Raw genomic sequence first — 20,426 nt, 5'->3', positions numbered from 1 at the left:
GAAGGGACCGGCTTGATCCATTTCCAAGGACTGGTCCCGCTGTGCAATTCGGTGGCCCCGAATGGGATTCGGGTGGGATGAGGTGGTTGTAGACGTGGGGGCTTGAGCGAGTGGAGTGTTTGGGAACCTGAAGCCCACGCTGCTTGGCGTGATTTGTGGGGGGGGTTTGCTCCTTCTGCGTTCCGCTCAGCCACGCATTTGACCAACCGCCCCTACGCCCAGAGCGGACCCAGGCGGCCGGGCCTCCCTTCCCCGCGCACGCCGAGCGCTGCGCGGCCTCGGGGACTGGAGCCTCCGGTCCCGGCCGAACGCGGCGGCCGGCGTCCAGCGCGGCTGGCTCGGAAACGGCAGCCTTCAGGGCTCTGCGGCTTCGGGCCGGGCGGCCCGGGCAGCCGATCCAGATGCGTCTGCAGCTGCGTCTCCGCCGCTTCGCTTCGCGGCCTGAGGCAGGAGCCGGCCAAGCCGCGCCTCAGTGCCCGCCGCCCGGATCCCGGGGGCCCGGACGAGGCGTTCTCGGCGGGCGGCCGGGCCCTGCCTCGCGGGGTGTCTGCGAGTGTCGCCCGCCCCTCCCCGCCGGCCCGACTCCGGCCCGCCTCACCCCACCGCGGGCTTTGTCCACCGGCCGCGCGGCGGCCCCTCCCCGTTCGCGCCGGCTCCTCCCCGCCCCCTCCGCCGGCCCCACTTCCTCGGCGCAGGCGGCGGGAGCGGGCCGGGGCCGAAGGGGTTAACTCGGGGCTCTTCCCGGCGCGGAGGGATCCGGAGCCGAGCCGAGCGCGGTGCTGAGGCCGCCTCAGCGAAAAAAATGTCCGCCTGAGGAGACCCACAAGTTCTATTCGGGGGGACCGCCAGCCCGCCCCGGGAGGAAGGGGCGGCCAGGCCCGAGAGCCGCCTGCCCCGCCCGGATCCGAGAGCTCGCGCGGGGCAAAGTGAGCCGAACCGCCGGGCGGTGCAAGGGGAAGCCCGAGCCCGCTCTCCCGGCCAAAGTGAACTTTAATCGGGGTGGTTGGATGCGGAGACGGGGTGGCAGGTAATTGCGGGCAGGCGAACGGGAGGGGGACGCCGCGGCGGGGCTGGGGGCTGCAGGGCGCCGCCGCCTCCCTGCCGGGGCACAGACGCCCCCGGCCCGCGCCCCTTTGTACGGAGGCGAGCCCGGGGTCCCCTCCAAGTTGGGGAGCGGAGTGGGGGCGGAGGCGAGAGTCGCGGGCGGCCAGGCCCGCGGGCGGCGCGCTCGGCCTGCGCGCCACGCTCCGCGCTCGGCTCGGGCTCCGGGAGCGCGGGAGAGCGGGCTGCCTCGGCCGCCGCGCCGGGCTCATTGTTCGGCTGGTTCGGTGCCGGCCGGCCGCGGGCAGGGCAGCAAAAGTGGGAGGAGGCCGAGCCCGGGGAGGAGGACGCGGGGCGAGAGCGAGACTAGTTGTCGGGGTTTCTGTTTTCTTTTTCCAAACGCCCCTCGGACGCGCGGAGGGTGCTTTCCGACCCCCCGGGTCCGCCGGGGACGTCCGGGCGGCGGCGGCCGCGGCCGCGGGCCTGCGAGCGGCGCGTTCCCTGCAACTTGTCAGTTCTATTGTTGCCGAGCCGGTGAGTCACTTCGCATCGCCCCTCGCCGCCGCTCCGCTCCGCTCGCTGGATGCCCCATCGCCCCTCACCCCGCCCCTCGAGACCCCCGCCGGCTCGGCCCAGCGCGCCCAGCCCCCGGCGGCGGCGGGGGAGGGGGCGCCGGAGGGAGCAGGGTCGGGCTCGGAAACTTGCGGGAGCCGCGGCGAGTTGCGGGAGCCGCCGCGTCGCTCCCGGGCCGCGCCGAGGAGGAACGCGTGGATTCGCAGAGCCGGCGCGGGCGCCGGGCTCTCCTGCCCCCTGCCCGCGCGGCGGTGGGAACGAGGGGAGTGTTAGAAGTCAGCCCGGCGCTCTTCCTCTCTCCCTGCGCCCCTCTCCATCCCCTCCCGCCCTTGGGGCCTCGGTGGTCTCTGGCTGAGCCTGTTTCCTCTGTCTTAGGACCTGCTAGAAGTGGCCGAAGATGAATCCCCAACAGCAGCGCATGGCCGCTATAGGGACCGACAAGGAGCTGAGCGACCTGCTGGACTTCAGTGCGGTATGAGAGCTTTCCACGGCATCTTGGGGTTCTGCTGAGGTTTACTGAAGAAAAAAAAAAAAAAAAGGGAAGAAAGGGGTGGGGGGAAGCGACGTGGAGACTAGGCAGCGTGAACTCCATCTGCTTTGAGCGGTAGTTCTCAGGGCTGGAGTCCAGCTCCCCCAAGTTGGACACCTGAACTTTGATGTAATGTCTAGACTTGCAGATTTAAAACTTTTATGCCGGAGGGGTCATTTGATTTAACCAGTTAAAAGGAGTATAATGTAATCATGAGCTTCGGTTGAGTCACCCTCTGACCCTGATGATTATTAGGGATTTTGAACTTCATATGAAAAAGGAAAATTATTTTTTCTTCGAAACTCCTAACCGTTTCCCTCCCCAAAATGGGATACAATTTATGGTACCTGAAAGACGTCAGTTAGAAGAAAGCCAGTCAGGGGCTAGAGTTTCTAGCCTTTTTGGGTTGAGCATTTTTAAGATAAATATATACTTATGTGTAGGTATATATGTAAAGAATACATCTGTGTGTATATATTTTTAAATTTTTTAACGTGGGAAATAATTGAGTGACTTAAAAATATCAGCAGAAACCAAAGCACCTACTGCCCTTATTCCTAATGGATTGAATTCCTTTATTAACTGCTCTTAGCAGGCAGGACCAATACCTACTTTATAAAACTGTGTTATAATGGATCCTTATTGTATGTAGTGGTTTCATTGGATATGATTCTGTCTGTGTTTATTAAATTGTAATGTAAATGTAATGAGATTTCAGTTCCAAAGTGAAGATCATGCACAAAAATTTACCGTTTAAACTTAATAATCTTAGAATCTCTCATGTAAGTGACTGGGTTTTTCAGAACAGAATGTAACCAGTATTTCCAAGTAGTGTTAGCAAATCCAGTATCATTCAGTGTATCTGCTTTTCTGGGTCTGAATATATATCTCCAATTATATTTTAACTTCTGTATGAAATATGGTAACTAACTGATGACTCTAGGTGAACTTTTGTTTGCAGAGAGTCTAGAAGAATTTCAGGATTAACAGACACGTTTGGGTTATTTTGCAGATGTTTTCCCCACCTGTTAATAGTGGGAAAACCAGACCAACGACATTGGGAAGCAGTCAGTTCAGTGGATCGGGTAAGATGATGTCTAAAATAAGAAATTCATATTTTGGTGTTGTGATACATTTTAGTAGGAAAATATAAAGTATCTTAATATCTTTCTTCATGCCATTCTTGAGTGTCCAGTTAAAATTATAAACAAAAACAAGCCCTAAATGAGGGCTGTCGCTCTAAGGATCCGTTAACATTTCTATAAGCATTTCAATATGGATTTAAAGTTGTTCTCTATTCTGTGAATTTTTAAGGTGAAAATTGTCTTGTTTGAGTACAAGGGATTATATTATGTCTCTGTATTTAGAAAAGTACCAGAAGAAAATGTCTGTGGTCCATGTGTGGTCTTTTTTTAAAAATGTTTATTTAAATATGTGTATTTTTAAATTTTGCTAAAATTTCTACCCATTAGCATTATTAAACCCTTGGGTTCTAAAGAACTGGTAAAATAATATTATTTAATATGTGTATGTGAAAAGTAGAATTGAGTCAAGCCATAATCAGTGAGACTTATTTATTTTAAAAGATGGCCGTTCCCTTGAAAGTGTACAGCAGATTAACAATTTTGTGGACAGTATTTAAAATAATGGAATAAATGTTACAGGTAAATGAATGGAAAGATTTGTTTTCAAATGACACTTTTTAGATGACTGATTTCTGTCCTACGATCAGATTATATTAGAAAAATGTTTAGAGTAGTTTCAATTAGATTCCTGTTCCAACACTCGTGCTGGCATCTTCAAATTTACTTTCTGTATATTTATAATTACTATGCTGCATTATTAACATTTATCTCATATGTTTAAAATATGCATTTTTTTTGTTTTCCTAACTTATTTAAACTCATGATTTAAAAAAATAAACATTCCAGAAGCAAGGTCCATTCTAGTGTACAAAAGCTATAATTTTCTTTTAACTTAAATATATTCCTTAGTGCTGACAGATGAAAAAAAATTAAAGCCAGGACAGCATCATCTTAAGAAAATCAGCTGTCAAATCTCTGGGCTGAAACTCAGTAATTCCTCTTTGACTAGTGCTGCTTATTTCTCCTAGTAAAATGATAGTTGATTTCTTAAGATATTGTAAGAGCAAAACATCAGAAAAGAGGTTAATTTTATAACCAATGTAACACTTATACCACTTTGTGTTTAAAAAATGTCTCTATTTAAAAATCATATACTAATTTAATTTACCAAAATACATTGTTAATAATGAAATTGCAGTGTATGGGGAAAATATAGTATGTTGTTTAACACCTCAAATAAGTAAAATAAAAGCATTTTGGATTTTAAATATCCTAAAGGCTAATATTATCCTTAAACAAAAGGGTGTCATAAAATGTCAGCCAAACCCCAACTCTTTTCCTACCTCCTTGTAAATAGAAGTGTCAATCATTTGAAAATTGTTACTTTTTTGAGAGAGAAGGAAGAAAATTATTGGTTAATATAGAAGGAGGTTGTGTTCCCTTTCTTTACTGCTGTTTTGAGTACATCTCAATTTTTGCAACTGATAATTCATTCTCAGGAACTTTCAAATTTACTTTGTCTCATACAATACATAGTAGATGCTTAGCATATTTCATTAAATGAGTAGTGATATTGCTGTTTCAGGCTGTTAGTTCCAGCTTGAATTGTGGAACATATATTTAACTGACATTCATTGATATCAAGGACAGGAACTTCAGAAACTTGCTATTAGAAATACTTTCTGTTTTTAGAATAAGGGCAATTATTTTTTTTTCGCTTTTTAAAATTTAAGAAGGTATGATTTAAGTAGTCTGTGAAATTAAAAAGTATGTGTGAACTTGGTGTGTGTTACAAGCAGGGCATTGGAGCAGTTGTGGGCCCTTCTTTCTGTAGCCTGCATTATACAAAGAAAAAAATTATTTTTGTACATTGTAGAAGTGCTCATAGTGTTTGATTCTTTGGAGTAGGAAATTTTTAGTTTTAAACCTGATTTGTTATTTATCCTTTGAAAGTTTGAACTTAAACAGCTGTATTCAGTGGACATAGTAATATTTATCTGTGTGATTTATTTTAAATTCCAGGAAGAAATTATACTTTAGAAAGAGCTATGATATTTAATCATTAGTGAATCATTTCAAGTTTTGAGGAAGGGAAATTGGCTTAAGTGATTGTTGTCTATCAAAGTATACTGGTAGACACAGTTTTCTTATAGCCGTTTCTTATCTTAAAGGAAATGTCTAAAAGAAATTGATATACAATATTACTTTATTTGCATACTTTATTGATATTTGAATAATCTGTCCTGATTTCAAAGGGTATGTAATATGTTCTAATGCCTGTTTATTTGCAGCATGTAAGGAGCTAAAGATCTGACTTTTCTTCTGAAGAGCTGACTTAAAGATTAGAGTTTTCTTGTCTTTGGAGTAGCATTTGTAAAATCCCAGCCTTTTTTCCTCATGAAAACTATAATTGTTCAATATAGTTTCCTTTCTTGATTATTTGTCCTTTTTGAGGATGTCTTCACAGTGGGCTTTTTTGAGAAATAATATGTAACAGTTTTAGAATTCTTTTACCTGAAAGCATACAATATATGCCATAGTGCATTGTCGTTTTTTTATTGTATTCTTAAAGCAAAACAAATAACTCGTAGGATAGCTGACACTTCATCAAAAGTCACTATGGAAAAGATGAACGTGTATTTATTATTACTTATTTGTCTTGAAGAATCTGTTATAATGCCATTTCTCTCTCAAGTTGTTAATTTTCTTTATATTATGATAAGACTGAATTTGTCTGCTTGGGATGATAGTGTGTGGGATGTTCTTACAGTGACCTTGAGAGAGGCGTTTCTGTGTGTAGGAGTCAAAGGTGAGGCACTGTGTTAGGGCAGTGTGTACAAGGAAAGCTTGTTGAAAGGATTGACAACATGGAAATAGTTCTGGTGTTCAAATGTCCCCTCCAGCTTCAGGGTTTGAGTGTATAGAACTAAACTGTGATATCGGGTTTAATTTTTAGTAGTTTAGATGTTTACGTGATATCTGAAAAGTTTTCTTTGTTAGTTTTTGAATCCAAGTAATGAGATGTTGGAAGGGAGTGGGATATATTTATTTTGTAAACCATCTGTATATGTTAAGTCTGTCTGTCTCTGATATTTCTGTCTAGAAAGTTATTTTAACTGGCCAGTAAAGCTTTACTTTTCCTTATTGAAATCAGACTTTTGTAACACTATAGATTTCTTCTTTCCCAAGATTTTTGGAAATAATTGTAAGAACTGTTTTCCAGCTCTTAATTTTTAAAAGGAGTACAGTTTTTCATTCTTTGGTTACAGGTCAATTTTTGAGGGGAGAAATTTTTCGTATGTATGTATAGCCTTTTTAAAAATATTGATATAGGGCCAGAAAAATGAATTCTCATTAAATTGCTCTTAAGTAACTTTTTTAATTAAACTTTTTGTTTTGAGATAGTTGTGGATTCATATGCAGTTGTAAGAAACAGTACAGAGATCCCATGTACACTTTGCCAAGTTTCCCATAATGGTAACATCTTGCAAAACTGTAGTACAATATCACAGCCAGGTTATTGACAGTGATACAGTCAAGATGCAAAAACAATTCCATCACCACAAGGATTTCTGGTATTTCCCTTTTATAACTGCATCTACTTCTCAAGTAATGAAAAAAAAAAAATCCATGGGAAGATTAGTAAATACCTACTCACCCTATTAAATATGGCATAACCTTTTCCACTTGCCTTAGCGTTATTTGAATTGATCAAGAAAGAAAACCAAAAGTTTACCAATGTGCTTGTTAATTGAACTGCCATATAAGTAGGAATGGTAATTTTAAATAGAGGGGAAACTAGATTTGGCCTTCTCATTTAAGGTATTTTAAGGTTGTGACTAGGGTGTAGTTCATATTGTGTAGCCATCCGCATTGAAATTTATAACAACTATAATGTGTAGTAAAACACACTTGTTCATATTTAGTAGAGTTATTTGAGTAACTGAACCATGTTAAACATTTGCTTCTGGCAAGCCGTAGTGATGAATGAGAGTAACTGCAGAGTCAGCAGGCATGTGAGGAAAAATACCATGTTTTAGGATAAATATGGTCTGCTCTTAAGTGGCTTATTCAGGGTAAAAGTTAAGTAGCGAAAGTGTCTTTTACGGAAGATCTGTACATGAAAACAGAAACTTGGAAAACAGGAAAATCAGAGACAAGATCATAACCATGAGTATTGTGTGCTTTTCAGAACAGTTCTTGTAGTCTTCCTTTAAGTAGTCATGGCTTATAATGGATTTGAAAAACAATTTGATTAGGTCACAATATTTTAGAGACTTGTTTATTATATACAGTGAGACATACCTATAATTAATTATTATTTGTATCTGTTTTCATTAACAATTTGAATACAAATTCAACTTTCTTTTAGGCTATCCTTTGGCATATCGTTTTCTTTGAGTTTTTTAAAATCTCTTGGAATAGGAAGATGAAGATACTCGACCTTAAACACAGTTGTTTTCATATTTTTAGATTTAATGGTGCCATTTAGAATAATCTCTTATTAAAGCCAGGTAGTCTTTTCTGTTCCTGAACAATCAGTAATCATGCCTGGTATGTCGCTGCCTGCTTAGTGTTGTCGAAGACTGGGATAACTCTTGCCATAAGAGAGTAAAGTAACACTGTTAGAAAGGGTCTCCTCAAAAAAGAAAGGCTATTTCTGGACAGTGTGTGGGATACCTTTTTTTTTAATCATTTAATAGGACTGCTTTTTGGTATCACTTGATTATATTTTTTTGGATGGGAATGTTGAAATTCCAAATCTAAATGCTTTTGTGTTTAGGTAATAAAATAAGAGGACGACAAACATTTAAATATGTCAGTTAAAAGGACTGAAGAATGACTTTCTGCTTTGTTAAGTAGTTGAGCCATATTTATCTCAGATTTATCAGTTAATCATTTAGTATCTACTTTGTGCAGCCTGCTATTCTGGTAGCTTTTAGGAAGAAGTAAAATGGAGAAGGACATAGACCAAAAAAAGTGGAGGCATTTCACTTGTAGATAGGAAGATAATATGTAAAATTGTGAGGTAGATAAACTTCTATAACATAAAAATGTCAACAATTGTGCATTAATGTAGTTTAAATTGAGTCCATAAGAATAACAGTATGCTGAGGAGTCAGGCAACTGGCTTAAGAACAACTCAGAGATGTTGAATTTAGACTTGACTTTTGAAGGAGATATGGAAAATGAATTAGGGAAGAGAAGAACTGGCCTCCACAATGTGGAATAGTTTGAAAAGAGACCCAGAAGTGGGAATTTGGCTTGCTCCAAGGGCCTCTACAATTCAGGGAAACAGAAGCTGTTTTTAATTGATCACCACTTCTGCACTCCTGGAGGAGCTCATGTTTATGTACTGTTATCTGGAGCCAGACTACATGGGTTCAAATCCAATCATTGCTACTTATTAGCTGGATGATCTGGGGTAAATTACTTAACTTTTTTGTGCTCCTGTTTCTTAATCTGTAAAATAGGACTAATAGTAGTAGCTATCCTCGTAGAATCGTTTTGAATGTTAACTGAATTAACATGGTAAGGCTGCAAAAACAGCGCCCGGCACATGGTTAGCTGTGGTGAAATGAATTGTTAGTGGTGAGGCAATAGAATAAGGAAAGCATGTATTCAGGAGGCCATTGTGCTAATCCAGGGATGAGCTGGTGAAGGTTTGGACTTGGTATGAAGTAGGAAGGAAAACTACCAGAATAAAGGATTGGCAAAATTTGAAGAACTGGATTTCTCTAGGTAAGAGAAATAACTTAAGGTTGCAGTTCTGGCATAATTGGAGGATGGTAGTGCTGGGAGATGCTGAATTCTTTTGAGCATTTTAAATTTCACCTGACTTGGGACTCTTATGGCTAATTTGGGGATTTATGAGAGAAGAGTGCTGGGAGATGAGTTAAAGATGTTGGTAAAAACAAAAAAGAACTCTTTTCTGCCTATAAAATTAATATGTAGTCATTGTTGAAAAGAAATTGGAGAATAGAAAAAACAACAAGGGGGAAAAACACCCCTTATTTCCCTTTCTAGAGAAAATTATGTTTTGATTTATTTCCTCTTAGTCTTTTCTTGTTGGTCCTGTGTTTGCAAAGTTGAGAGCTTAGTGATGTTTTCATTTTATGTTCTGATTTTTTATTTCACTTAATATCATGAGCATCTTCTCGTGTTCTTAATGATTCTTTATAAACTTGGTTTAAAATTGTAGGATATTACATGGATGGATATAACATAACTCATCAAATCAGCTCTCATACTGCTTGATATTTAGGGGTTTTGTTTGTTAATTTGCTTTTTGTTATTATAAGAAAATGTGATACTGAGCACCTTTTTGTACATACATGCTTTTTTATCCACACTTCAATTTCCTTTGGATACGACATGTGGATTTTGTTTTTTGTGCCTACAAGTTATAATTAAAGCTAAGTGAGTGAGTGAATACCCTTAGGGAGATGAACTCAAAGAGAGATAAATTATCGGGCCAAGGATTGACGTTAATGGTGGAGTTAGGTGTATAAAATTAGTGACTTTGGTTGATTATTTAATGTAAAAATAATTTTTGTTAGTATGTGAACGGAGTGTATGGTGACATTTGGTGCAGATTTGTCTTGTATTTAAATGGGTTGTACAGTGACTGGCAGGAATTCTTGTCATTCTTTGACTTGTGCTTATTGAAATAGAGTGGACTCTAATTGGAGTCTATCAGTGAGAGAGCCCTTGAGTTCTTGACTTTTTGTAACAGAGGCAGTGTGTGTAGTGGGAAGAATTGGGCTCAGGAGCCAATTCCAACTGGATTGGAATCAGTGCTTTGTGACTTATTAGCTGGGTGGCCCTAGGTAAGTCATTTAAATGATCTGAGCATAGTTTTCTCCTTTGTGAAAAGTGGATAATAATGCCTACTTTCAGAATCCTTGTGAGGATCAGATAAGATTATCTCTAAATATTGCCTGCCACATAGCAGCTTCAAAAATGGTAGCTGCCATTATTGTTGTGGTGCCCTCTTAAGTAATAGTCATGATAATAATTGTTATTAATAGTAATATAACTGGTATTATAGCCAGTGTTTATTGAACTATTATATGCTAGGCACTATGCTAAGCAATTTATGAGCATATCTCATTTTACTTTGGATAAAATGAGATGTTTTGTGGTGCTGGTGGGGAGGGTGAGGACATGCCCCAAGGGCAGCTAATCGAAGTTGCTTTTTAGTGTCATGAAATTATGTATATTGTTAAAAGTCTAAGAAGAAATCAGGCAGAAGAGTAGTTTTGATAGGTCATCAGGTACCTAAGAACCCTACCTTTTTTTTTGTAGTTGATTTCTTCTTAATGCTGTTATTTTGTAGACTAGATACTGTATAGTGCAGAGTGGTGAACAGAATTGTGTACACCTTTTGAAAACCCTCTCCCATGTTTAGGCATTGCCATTTGGATGTAGTATTTTCTTCATATTCTCTCTCTAGCTACTCGAGATTCTTTCTGGAATGAGGTGTAGTCTATATAAATAAATATAATAAAAATTAACGTGACCTGAGAGGATAGAATAGCTGGGAGACAGGTTGGAGAGAATGTTAAGAGTCTCTAGGGTAGAGCTTCTCCACTTTTTTCTTAATGGCGGAAGAGAACGAACATAAACTCCCCTGGTAGCCTGAAGCAACACATCGCAAGTGAGCAGAAGAAATCTTATCTTAAAAATTCATGTGCATTTTGCTTTCTGCTCCCTAGCACAACACTATTTGTTGCAATATAGATATGTTTTAATTAATCATTGAGTAAAACTGAAGTTCTAGGAAGAAGTATCGTGTTTAGTGTAAGGCATTGTTGTCTTCCTGTTTTGCTTTGTATCTTTGGGGTTAGGGGCCAGGTGGAGTGGGATGCAGGCCTAGGCTATCCTTTCCTTAGGGAGAAGCCCAGCTCTGCAGCATATTCTTCAGCTGTCTCTATCTATTCCTACATCTTTTCTTGCTCCCACAGAGGTCTATGAAAGGTATCATTACGTTGGAGGGAAAAATGGTTTTGGTAGGGAGGATATTGTTATTCCACAAACTGAAGCACAGAGAGATTTGTTACTAATGTCACTGTGGTTGGAACCTCTATTTTCTGTTTCCGGCCAGATCGTCCTGTAATTTCTAACATACCTGTGACCTGAGAAGAAAATGTATATTTTTAGAGAGAGCGCTTTGGTTTTTTGTTACATGTTTAAAATGTGCTCTCATTTGTTCCAGGTTAAAAATGTGCTCTCATAAAGACCATGGTGAGTCACCGAAGCTACTAGAAGCTGATTGGGGACTTAAAGATCACACAGAAATGAAAACAGATTAGGGATTGGTTACTAATTTTTATTGTATTGGATAGTGACTCAGGGATGAAACCTTCAAAATAAAATAATAAAACAATTTGAGATAAGGTGCAGGACAGAAAATATTGCCTTTTGTTTTTAAATAACCATACTTTACCATATTTTTGGTTATTAAAAATGGAGAAAATTGGTCCAAGATGTCATTATTTCACATCTGTTTTAGGTGTTAGAAAGTGCCTCAATTTGAACTGAGGGTTCTCTGCATTTGAAAGATTATTTCAGTTACCCAAAGAAAGTCTCTCTGGAGGTAGCCTTGCTCAAAAGTTGTTGGTTTTTCTTCTGATGGTTTTACTAGTAAGCCATTGTGAGGTTTTAAAATGAGCGGGATCAACTCATGATTACTATTCCACCACTTCATTGGTGGTTAATGTAGAGAATGCAGGTTGAACTTCATATGATCACACAACTCAAACAGTGAGCACATGGGCTGCTGCTCTCAGTAGGAGTTGTGAGTGGTGGTGGAGCAACACAGGGATCCCTTCTAGGAGGGAACTACAGTCATCAAGCTTCTCAGTCCTGGAGGCAGATCTTGTTTTGAGGTTCTTGGGAATAAATAAAAGGTTTACTTTGCCACTGGAGAGGAAAAAATGCTAGACTCACTTTGAACTTGTGGCGAAATATGATTTGGCTACAAGGTAGCCTAGAGAATCTGAGTTTGTATAGGCATTTATAGACCAGGGATGAAAATCTGAGTTCTCCTGAGTTAGCAGATCCTCTTAGGTTTTTACTATTTTGGAAGCCCTACTATATCTGGCTGACTTTGTCATCTAGTCAGAGACCCATTGCCTATCTGCTTGGCACTGACCTGCTAAGGTTTTGGAAAATGTTTTTCAGTATTTGTCTCAATTTGGAATAAAGTCAAAAGGGAAAGTTGTTTCACGTTGAATCTCTTGGTGTTAACTTACAGACAGCTTGAGTTGATTATGCCTTTCCAACTAGGCAAGTAAAATTAGAGCCATGTCAAGACTATACTAAATACCCTGTCTCTTACCTAAGCATCAGCTAGTTCTTGTTATTCTAGGTGATAGCATAGTTTGTATTAATATATTAAGACCACCTATTACCTGCCAAAGGTCCACAATCCCTGATCTGCAATTTTGAAATCCAAAAAGATCTGAGTCAAAATTTTTCCTTTAAATTCAGCATAAACTGTTTTAGTGGCACAATCTGATCTTATCTGAAGGGAGGCCATTGACATTCTCTATTTTCCTAGTTACTGGATGGTTACCAGGTGTTGCAGGTGATTTGTAACATATGGTATATACACTTATATTTCTTTTCTAAAATCTGAAAAACTGGATTCCAAAACCCACCTGGCCCCATGGATTTCCAAAAAGGTATTTTAGACCTCTCTCTTTGTGTGTGTGTTTGTGTCTGTCTGACTCCCAGATAGTGTTTTCAACTCAAAATGTGAATTTCTTTTTTGGACTAAAAGTCTAGACTAGAGACTTTATTATTTTAAATAAAGAAAAAAATTGTGGTAAACTGGTTATTATAAAGAAAATTCTTCTTGGAATGTAGGTGTTACAGGCTGAATTTTGTGCTTTGAGTAGTTTGCCCAATACATTGATTTAGGCAGTCAGTTTCTATTTTCAGGAGGGATAAGCTTTTTCATCTTTTGGGCCAAGGAGTGTACTGATATTTCCATGGTCTGTTTGCATGGCAATTTTCAGGGTGTGGACAGGAGATATATTTATATGTTTATATATATAAAACCAAATGAAAATAATCATCTATTTATAAAACTAAAATTTACATGATCACTTCCAAAAGGAAGCTTCAACCCTGATCATACCCGATCTTAACTGTTGCCTGAAAACAGAGAAAAGAATCCTACCAAGTCATCTTCATGTATAAAACGAGGAGCTAAGGTTTGGTTTCATAGGGCACAGAGAACAAAACTAGTAATTTTATTCTCTTCTTTTACATCAGTTAAAAGTTTTCATAGATTAGTAGCATGATGTTTATTCCTGCAATATATGCGTTAAAAGCATCTTCATTAAAAATAAATTGTGATTCTAATGAGTCTATGAAATTTTCTAGGAGCCTCTTGTTGGCTCAGTCCCACTACTGTTTAATATAAACTGTGAAAGTAGCAATGAAGTGGATGTGTTAATAAACTAACCTGTTGTGTATCTGCTTTGAGAGGCAGGCCAGTTGGCCATTCTGACTTTTCTGGTTGCCTGCAAACCTGTTCCCTGTAGTGTTCCCAGTGTTACTGTCTCAAGAACTGTGATACAATGTTGAATAATTAAATCGACTTAAAGTTGTAGGGATTTGAGATGCTCTGCTGTAGGAACACAGAACAGGTCATCCAGCCAAGGTCTCTCTTGCCCTCATACTTATATAACCTTTCTTTCAAGCCTAAGAGTAGTGCCACAGTGGGCAGACTCTGAGTTTGACTCCAGGCTTGCTGAACAAGTTGTATGTATAGCAGTAGGACTTTGCCCAGTGAATGATTGGGGGAAGGAGAGGAGTCTTATTGTTTACAAAAAAATCAATAGTGATAAAAGTACTTCATAAATATTTGATCATACACTATTTACTTCATAATTCTTGTAGGAAGTTGGTAACTGTTCATTTTACAGAGGAAATAGAGAAATCAACAGTGATATACATTTGCCTGTGGTTTCTTACTGCCCCTCAGAAGTAGCAAACTGATCAGTTGTAGTTGCACCTGCACTGATACCAATCTACACCAGGGCACGGTTTGTCTTGAGGAGGAATTTAATATCTTTAGAAATCTTTAAAATTTGTTGTTGTAACAGGAGGCTTAAATGGTGTAGTGTTGATATTCTACAAAAGAAAGTGCTTCAGGATTTATTATATTTATTAAAAAGAAAACAGAATAATCAAAATAAAATAAAACTTTTTTTTAGTATTACAAGATATTAGATATAAACAACTACAACCTGAAATGTCTTTAAGGAGAGTGTAATTCTTTTTGTGTGTAGCCTTCTCTTGTTGTTCAGCTGTCATCAGACTTTGTGCCTTGGGAAGAAGATGAAATGTCTTAGTTGTAAGATATTGGAATAGTCACAGCTATTATTTAGTTGAGGCCATAGAAAAGAATGGTTGCTTCATAGTGTGGAAAATTCTTTATTTTCACTTCCCCCTTTTCAGGATTTAGTGTTTATGTAATTATAAAGGCAAGTAAAAGCAGATGAAAATAGTTATTCCAAGGGTAGTTTAAAAATGTTATTAAACATATAGAAGATATTTTGAAGTTGTTAAAATTTAATTTTGGCAAAAGAACTTTCAGTGAATTAAAAAAACTTATGCTGACTTTTATAGTGTTGAGAGGGTGCCGATTAGTCCATTTTGTGTTTGGATTGGACTTGGATTTTGTTGAAGAGCATCAGTAGGTATTTGAGAGAGTGCGTACTGATGCACTGTTGTTTTTTATTGGTCTCTGTAGAATATTTGTTTACTTTAAGGTGGTGGAGAATAGATACAAACGCATTGTGGTGTATTGAAAAGAGGAGGGGTTTGGAGTCACACAGTTTTGGTTCAGTGTTGGCTTTATCATTTAGTAGATTTATGATCCTACAGCAATATGTTAACTTTTCTGAGTCTGTTTATCTTATGTCTAAAATGAAGAGAATAAAAATACTGCTTTAAAGGGTTGTGATAGTGATCAAGTTAAGTAATTTTTAAGGAAATTTCTTCTAAAATGTGGAGATTTGTGGTTCGGTATGAATATTAGTTGTGTTGTTATGTTAGGTGGCATAGCAACTCTTGAAGGGATTGTAAGCTCACAAGTATATATGGAGAGAGTGACTATTCATACAAAACACATACATTTCCGACAATCAGTTATTGAAGATTAAATCATGTGATTGAGAGGGATGATAACATAAGGAACTCCTTATTGTCGGAAACCCTCAAAATCTCATAATTCTTCAGACAAGTCCTTTCTCTTTTTGGTTAGACGGGAGAAGTTAAAGCAGTGAAGTAAAAGAAATTTAAAGTAAAAGAATCACACATATTCTCTGTTAGAACTCTGTTAATTATATCCCAAACTATAGAGCCCCAGAATTAGTACCCTTGAGTCCTGTATTCTCAATTTAGTTGTTTTAAATGCTTGTTGAGGATCTGGTGTAGTGACAAGGTTAACCCCAAGTTTAAGTAGATGTGACAGCTGAATAGTTCTTAGGAATAGTCTGCTTTTGCTTTGTTTGATGAGCAGTAATCTGAACAAAATTTTAGCGTCAAGAAGAGCTAACTTTTTAAAGATTTAAAAGTACAGAATCTAGTGTCCTTGGTATACTCCTGAGTGAGGAAAAGTTGGGAAATGCAGTGGAATTCCTGTCTGCTGTATGCCTGTGCTTGAAGCAAGAAGGGCTGACTTAGTTGTATTCGTAAATGATAAGGTGTCAGGGCCTGGGGCTGTCTATTGATCCTCTCGTTTCTGGGTTCTTTGTGATTAGGGAAGATAAGGGCTTCTCCAGGTCCTAAAACTGCCCCTATCCTTTTAGTGTGGTTGTTTGGGTGTATAAAACACGTGGCTTACCTTTTATTGGGAAATAGTGGAGTTTTCCCTGACTCTTTGCATGTATGTGTTTATGGGATTGTGTTGTTTAGAACTTTTCAGTTTATTTTAAAGAAGGAAATCAGCAAATCCAAACTTCATGGAATCCAGAGCCAGTGGGGCTGTTGGGGTGGTTTTGATGGGAGGCCTGTGGACTTGTGAGCTCCGTATGAGCTATTTGTTGATTGTTCTTCAGGGTTAAGACAGTAACTAGATTTGGGTGAGAAGAGGTATAAGATGATTTGACAGTCATTTGACTGGAGTCAAGAAAGTTCTGGGGTCTGTCTCTGTGTTTCCCATTGTAATAATTCCTAATGCTTTCTTGAAAGATCTATATTGAATTGCATTGATGTGAGAGTAGATGGTAGGTGAAAGAGCAATGACCTTGGGAACGCGTAGTGAGAGTTCCTGAATATAACTTCTAAGAACCCTGGGGCCAGGTGAAGTAGCTTATTCTTTCATAGGTAATTGATGGCTTCTGCATTTCTGCAGCCACCTCTGTAGACTGTTCCTTCAATACTAGACATTATAGTACCCTTTTTGGGCTCCTTGCTTCCAGTTGCTCTCTTTTCCAGTCTGTCTTAGTCTGTTCAGGCTGCCATAACAAAGTACTACAGACGGGATGGCTTAAACAACAGCACTTTATTTTCCAGCAGTTCTGGAGCCTGGAAGTCTGAGATCAGGGTACTAGCATGGTTGGGTTCTGGTGTCAGCTCTTCCTGGCTTGCATGTGGCTGTCTTCTTGCTGCGTTCTCACATAGCCTTTCCTCAGTGTGTGTGCAAGAGGGGGTGGAGGGAGAGAAAAGTCTCTGATATGTCTTTCTATAAGGGCACTAACCCCCCAACAGGCCCCACCCTTATGACCTCATCTAACCCTGATTACCTCCCAAAGGACTTGCCTCCAAATACTGGGTTCAGTAGATGAATTTTGGGGAAACACAAACGTTTAGTCCATAACACAATCCTTCTCATGTTAATAAAACATCTTCTTCCTGTGATTTGTCTCAGAGTCTACATTTGTTCCCTGTTGGCTATCAAAACAACCCAAAGTCTCACCTTGGTATTTAAGTTCTTTAATAATGTAGTAGGAACTTACCTGGGCCAGTTTTACACTCACTGCTTCCCTGTCTGAATTGTGTGGTTCAGTCACACTGGTCTCCTTACTGACCTTCTGCCTCTAGTTATTTTTTTCTCCCAAACTGGAATACCTTCTTGCCTTTCTTGTGCCATTTGAATCCCCTTTCCTTTATGAAATCTTTTCCAGCCATTTGAAGTCATGATTTTGTACAAATGTGGCTTCTGGGTATTTTAAAGACTCTTGGGTAAAGGAAAGTACTGGTTCTTTTTTGCTCCTGAAGGCAAAGCTAAGGCCACATGGCAGTTATGACCAGTAGGTTTTGAGTCCAACTAGTTATTGTAGCTGAACAATCTCATGAGTCTAACCCTGTAAGTTTAAAAGAAGACTGAAACCTGCTTCTGTTGCATATTAAACAAAGGATTTCTGTTTGTAGGAGTTGGACTCAGTGACCTCTGAGTTCTTTTGAACCCTAAAATTCTTTGAAATACTCTCCTATTTTAAAAAATTCTTTGTATATTAGCCAGATTATAAGCTCCCTGAAAGCAAAGATAGCGTTTTATACTTGTATTTCTGCAGAGGACCTTGCTTTGAGGTCAGTGAACACCTGGTGATTGACTATTTTTAGGCTTGGGGATGTATGATAGGTTGGTGAAAAGAAAGAATAAATTCCCTAAATTAAATTTCCTAAGTTGCGTTTTTCTTTCCTAGCATCAGCTGCATGGTGAGGCTTTAAGGAAGCACTGAACTTGTGTGGATTAGCTGATTGGAGACCTGAGGTGTTCATTTATTAGAATGTTCCACCTGTTTTCTTATGTCTTCTGAAAAGATCTTAGCTCATCCAGGACCTCACATTTAAACATCAGGGATGAGCAGGAAGTGGCCAAGTGGTAAAGCCATTGAGGTTATATGTGAATGCAGCTGCCTGTACTGAACCACAGCCAGCCCTGGCTCTGAAAAGCAAAGAGAAGTGATACTTTCATAGTGTTTTCTTTTCACAAGGTGTGTGTCACTTTTGTTGTTTAGTAATGTCAAACTGTGGAGAAGAAAGGCTGGTCTGATTCTGGGATTGATTGGGTAGAGGGGCTCTGTTGTATGAGGGCCACAGGAACCATTTTACCACAGTGTGGAAACTGGTAGATGGCCAAAACTTTGGAAGTGATACTTTTCCTAAAACAACCCTGGTTTTTGCCAATTGGGTTGAGTCATGGAAGAGAGATTGTATGATCCTGCATTGTAGTAGATGTGGGGAAACATCCTTAACAGCAGAAAAAGATGATCTTATATAGTGGAACTGAGTCCATTCATCTGCTTAATTTGTGATAGAAAATTTAGCTACCATCTTTTACTTAATGCTTCTAAATCATCTTCAGTTTGAGATTTTTTTTTCGGTTTGAGATTTTTGGGCCAAAGCTGTCAACTGTAGAAAATATGTTGTCTTCATATTTTGAAGTTAAGTTGCAGATCTAGACATGATGTCTTTGGCAATGGTATCTTTTATCCTTTTCTTTTTTAAAACTCGGAATTGAGTTGACCACTCTGATGTAATTCGGAGCTAAAATGTTATCCTTGTATGTGGAATTTGGAAAAATCTTATTTTGAGGGAAACATCGGTTGGAGGTTAAGGAGTTTTGTCAGGAGAGATCTAGGGCTGTATCAAGCTAGAGATACGTGATAAAGATGATAAAAATTCTCCTCTCGGTAATCTAACTCAGAACAAAAAATTCTCCATTGTAAGCTTTTCACTGACTTAAGGCCACTTTATCTGAGATACTGGCTGCTAGAATGCTCTTTTTCTATGTCTCACTTCTGGAATAGCCTACCTCTAAGATGTATAGAATATGTTTTCTTGTGTAGTCTAATAAGAGTGGTTTTTTATTTCAAACAGTAACTTTAATTGCTATTAAAACCTGCAGATTTCTGAGATGCCACTTTACAGACTTGAGGTTGATTTTTAGTTTTCTGAAAGTGCCCCTTTGGTCCCTGTGAGAGGAGCAAGTTTGCATTTATTCAGTGAATCTAAGATGAGATAATTAGTATTTTTATGATTTGAATGAAGGCTTTGTATTTTTGAATTTTGTGAAACAAAGCTGTGTTTGTAAACACATTTCAAAAATATAAATGACACTTTTTGGTGAAGATGTTCACTGAATAGCAAGAAAGTTCAGAAAAAAGCAGCTTTTGTTAAGCATTTAATAATAATCTCACTGTTTTCATTGACTATCTCATTGATGTTTAAAGAGTACCTGATTTTTAGAACTTTGTGTATTGAAAATAATCCTCAGACTGGGTTGTGGTGGGAAAATATTTTCTTGGTATCCAATACTTCTATACTAAGTTGGAGTTTTCAGCTATTGTCTTGGTTTAGAAGAATGTATCGTAAACAATGTATTTCAACATAAAAATAGTCTTGGGAAACTCTAGGAAAGCATTTTTTTAGTGCTCTGGCGTGAGATGAACAAGTTGCTGTGGTATTGGACCAATAATATAGAAATATTTTGGTATGGCTTTGCTGGTTTAGGTATAAATAAATGGTGTAAAAATGAGTCTTCAGATTTTGTAAAGTTAAGTTGTTGGTTTTGTATTCCCCTCCCGTTCCTCCTTCTTTTAAGGACTTTTGCTGGCTTTTTAGTGAAGTCTGTTCAGGTATGGAAGTATTGTTTCCTGAGGAAGTGTATTATATTTATTTGTAGTGGTTTTCACTAACCTCTTAGGTAACAGGGGAGGAAAGTGTTAAATTTTAAATTAATTTCAAAAGCCTATATGTAAGTGGTTGAAAATGTTTTCTTTTAACTACTTTTGAAAAAATTATAAAAATACAAACCAAAGCTAAAAAAATTTAAATAGCATAGAAAGGTATATGGTGAAAAACAAAAGTTCTCCTCATTCCTTCCTACTCCTCATTCCCACTTGCTTGGCAGAGATTTACACTTCAGTTTCTTCTCAGAGTTTTTCATGTGTATGCAAATGATGCATAGCTCTTGTTTTTTACACAATGGGAAACAGTGGTTCTGCAGCTTAACCTTTTCACTTAACAAGAGATGGAGGGTAGAGGATCACTACATAAAGGGCATTCTTGAGCTCTTGTTGATTTTACTAGGATGTTTAATTTCCTAAAATATATGTAATGATTTGACCTGTTATAGAAAGTGACATAATTGTACAATACATATGACTTAATGAAGCTAAAATCCCTAAAAGTATTAGTGTCTGTTGGCAGTCTTAAGATTTCAGTTTCAC

The 20,426-nt window shown here is 39.2% G+C and overlaps 1 protein-coding gene across 17 annotated transcripts in view; it reads left to right on the top strand.

Annotated features, from left to right (window-relative positions):
* Positions 1-231: 231 nt before the first annotated feature.
* Positions 232-20,426, top strand: part of TCF12 (transcription factor 12) — a 351,415-nt gene continuing 331,220 nt past the window's right edge. For 5 of the 17 annotated variants that reach the window (XM_070236010.1, XM_070236006.1, XM_070236001.1 and 2 more), the window contains exons 1-3: positions 281-926; positions 1,990-2,086; positions 3,156-3,228. In XM_070236010.1, coding sequence (XP_070092111.1) covers positions 2,012-2,086; positions 3,156-3,228 — 148 coding nt within the window. In that variant the 5' untranslated portion in view covers positions 281-926; positions 1,990-2,011. Of the gene's footprint in view, positions 1,028-1,163; positions 1,576-1,989; positions 2,087-3,155; positions 3,229-20,426 lie in introns of those variants that run through there. The other 12 variants (XM_023616783.2, XM_023616779.2, XM_023616771.2 and 9 more) reach the window with 8 other exon arrangements.

The sequence above is a fragment of the Equus caballus genome, chromosome 1, assembly GCF_041296265.1.
Source record: "Equus caballus isolate H_3958 breed thoroughbred chromosome 1, TB-T2T, whole genome shotgun sequence".
Classification (NCBI taxonomy): domain Eukaryota; kingdom Metazoa; phylum Chordata; class Mammalia; order Perissodactyla; family Equidae; genus Equus; species Equus caballus.
Note: the sequence above shows the minus strand (reverse complement) of the source record. Positions and strands in the feature narration are given on the sequence as shown.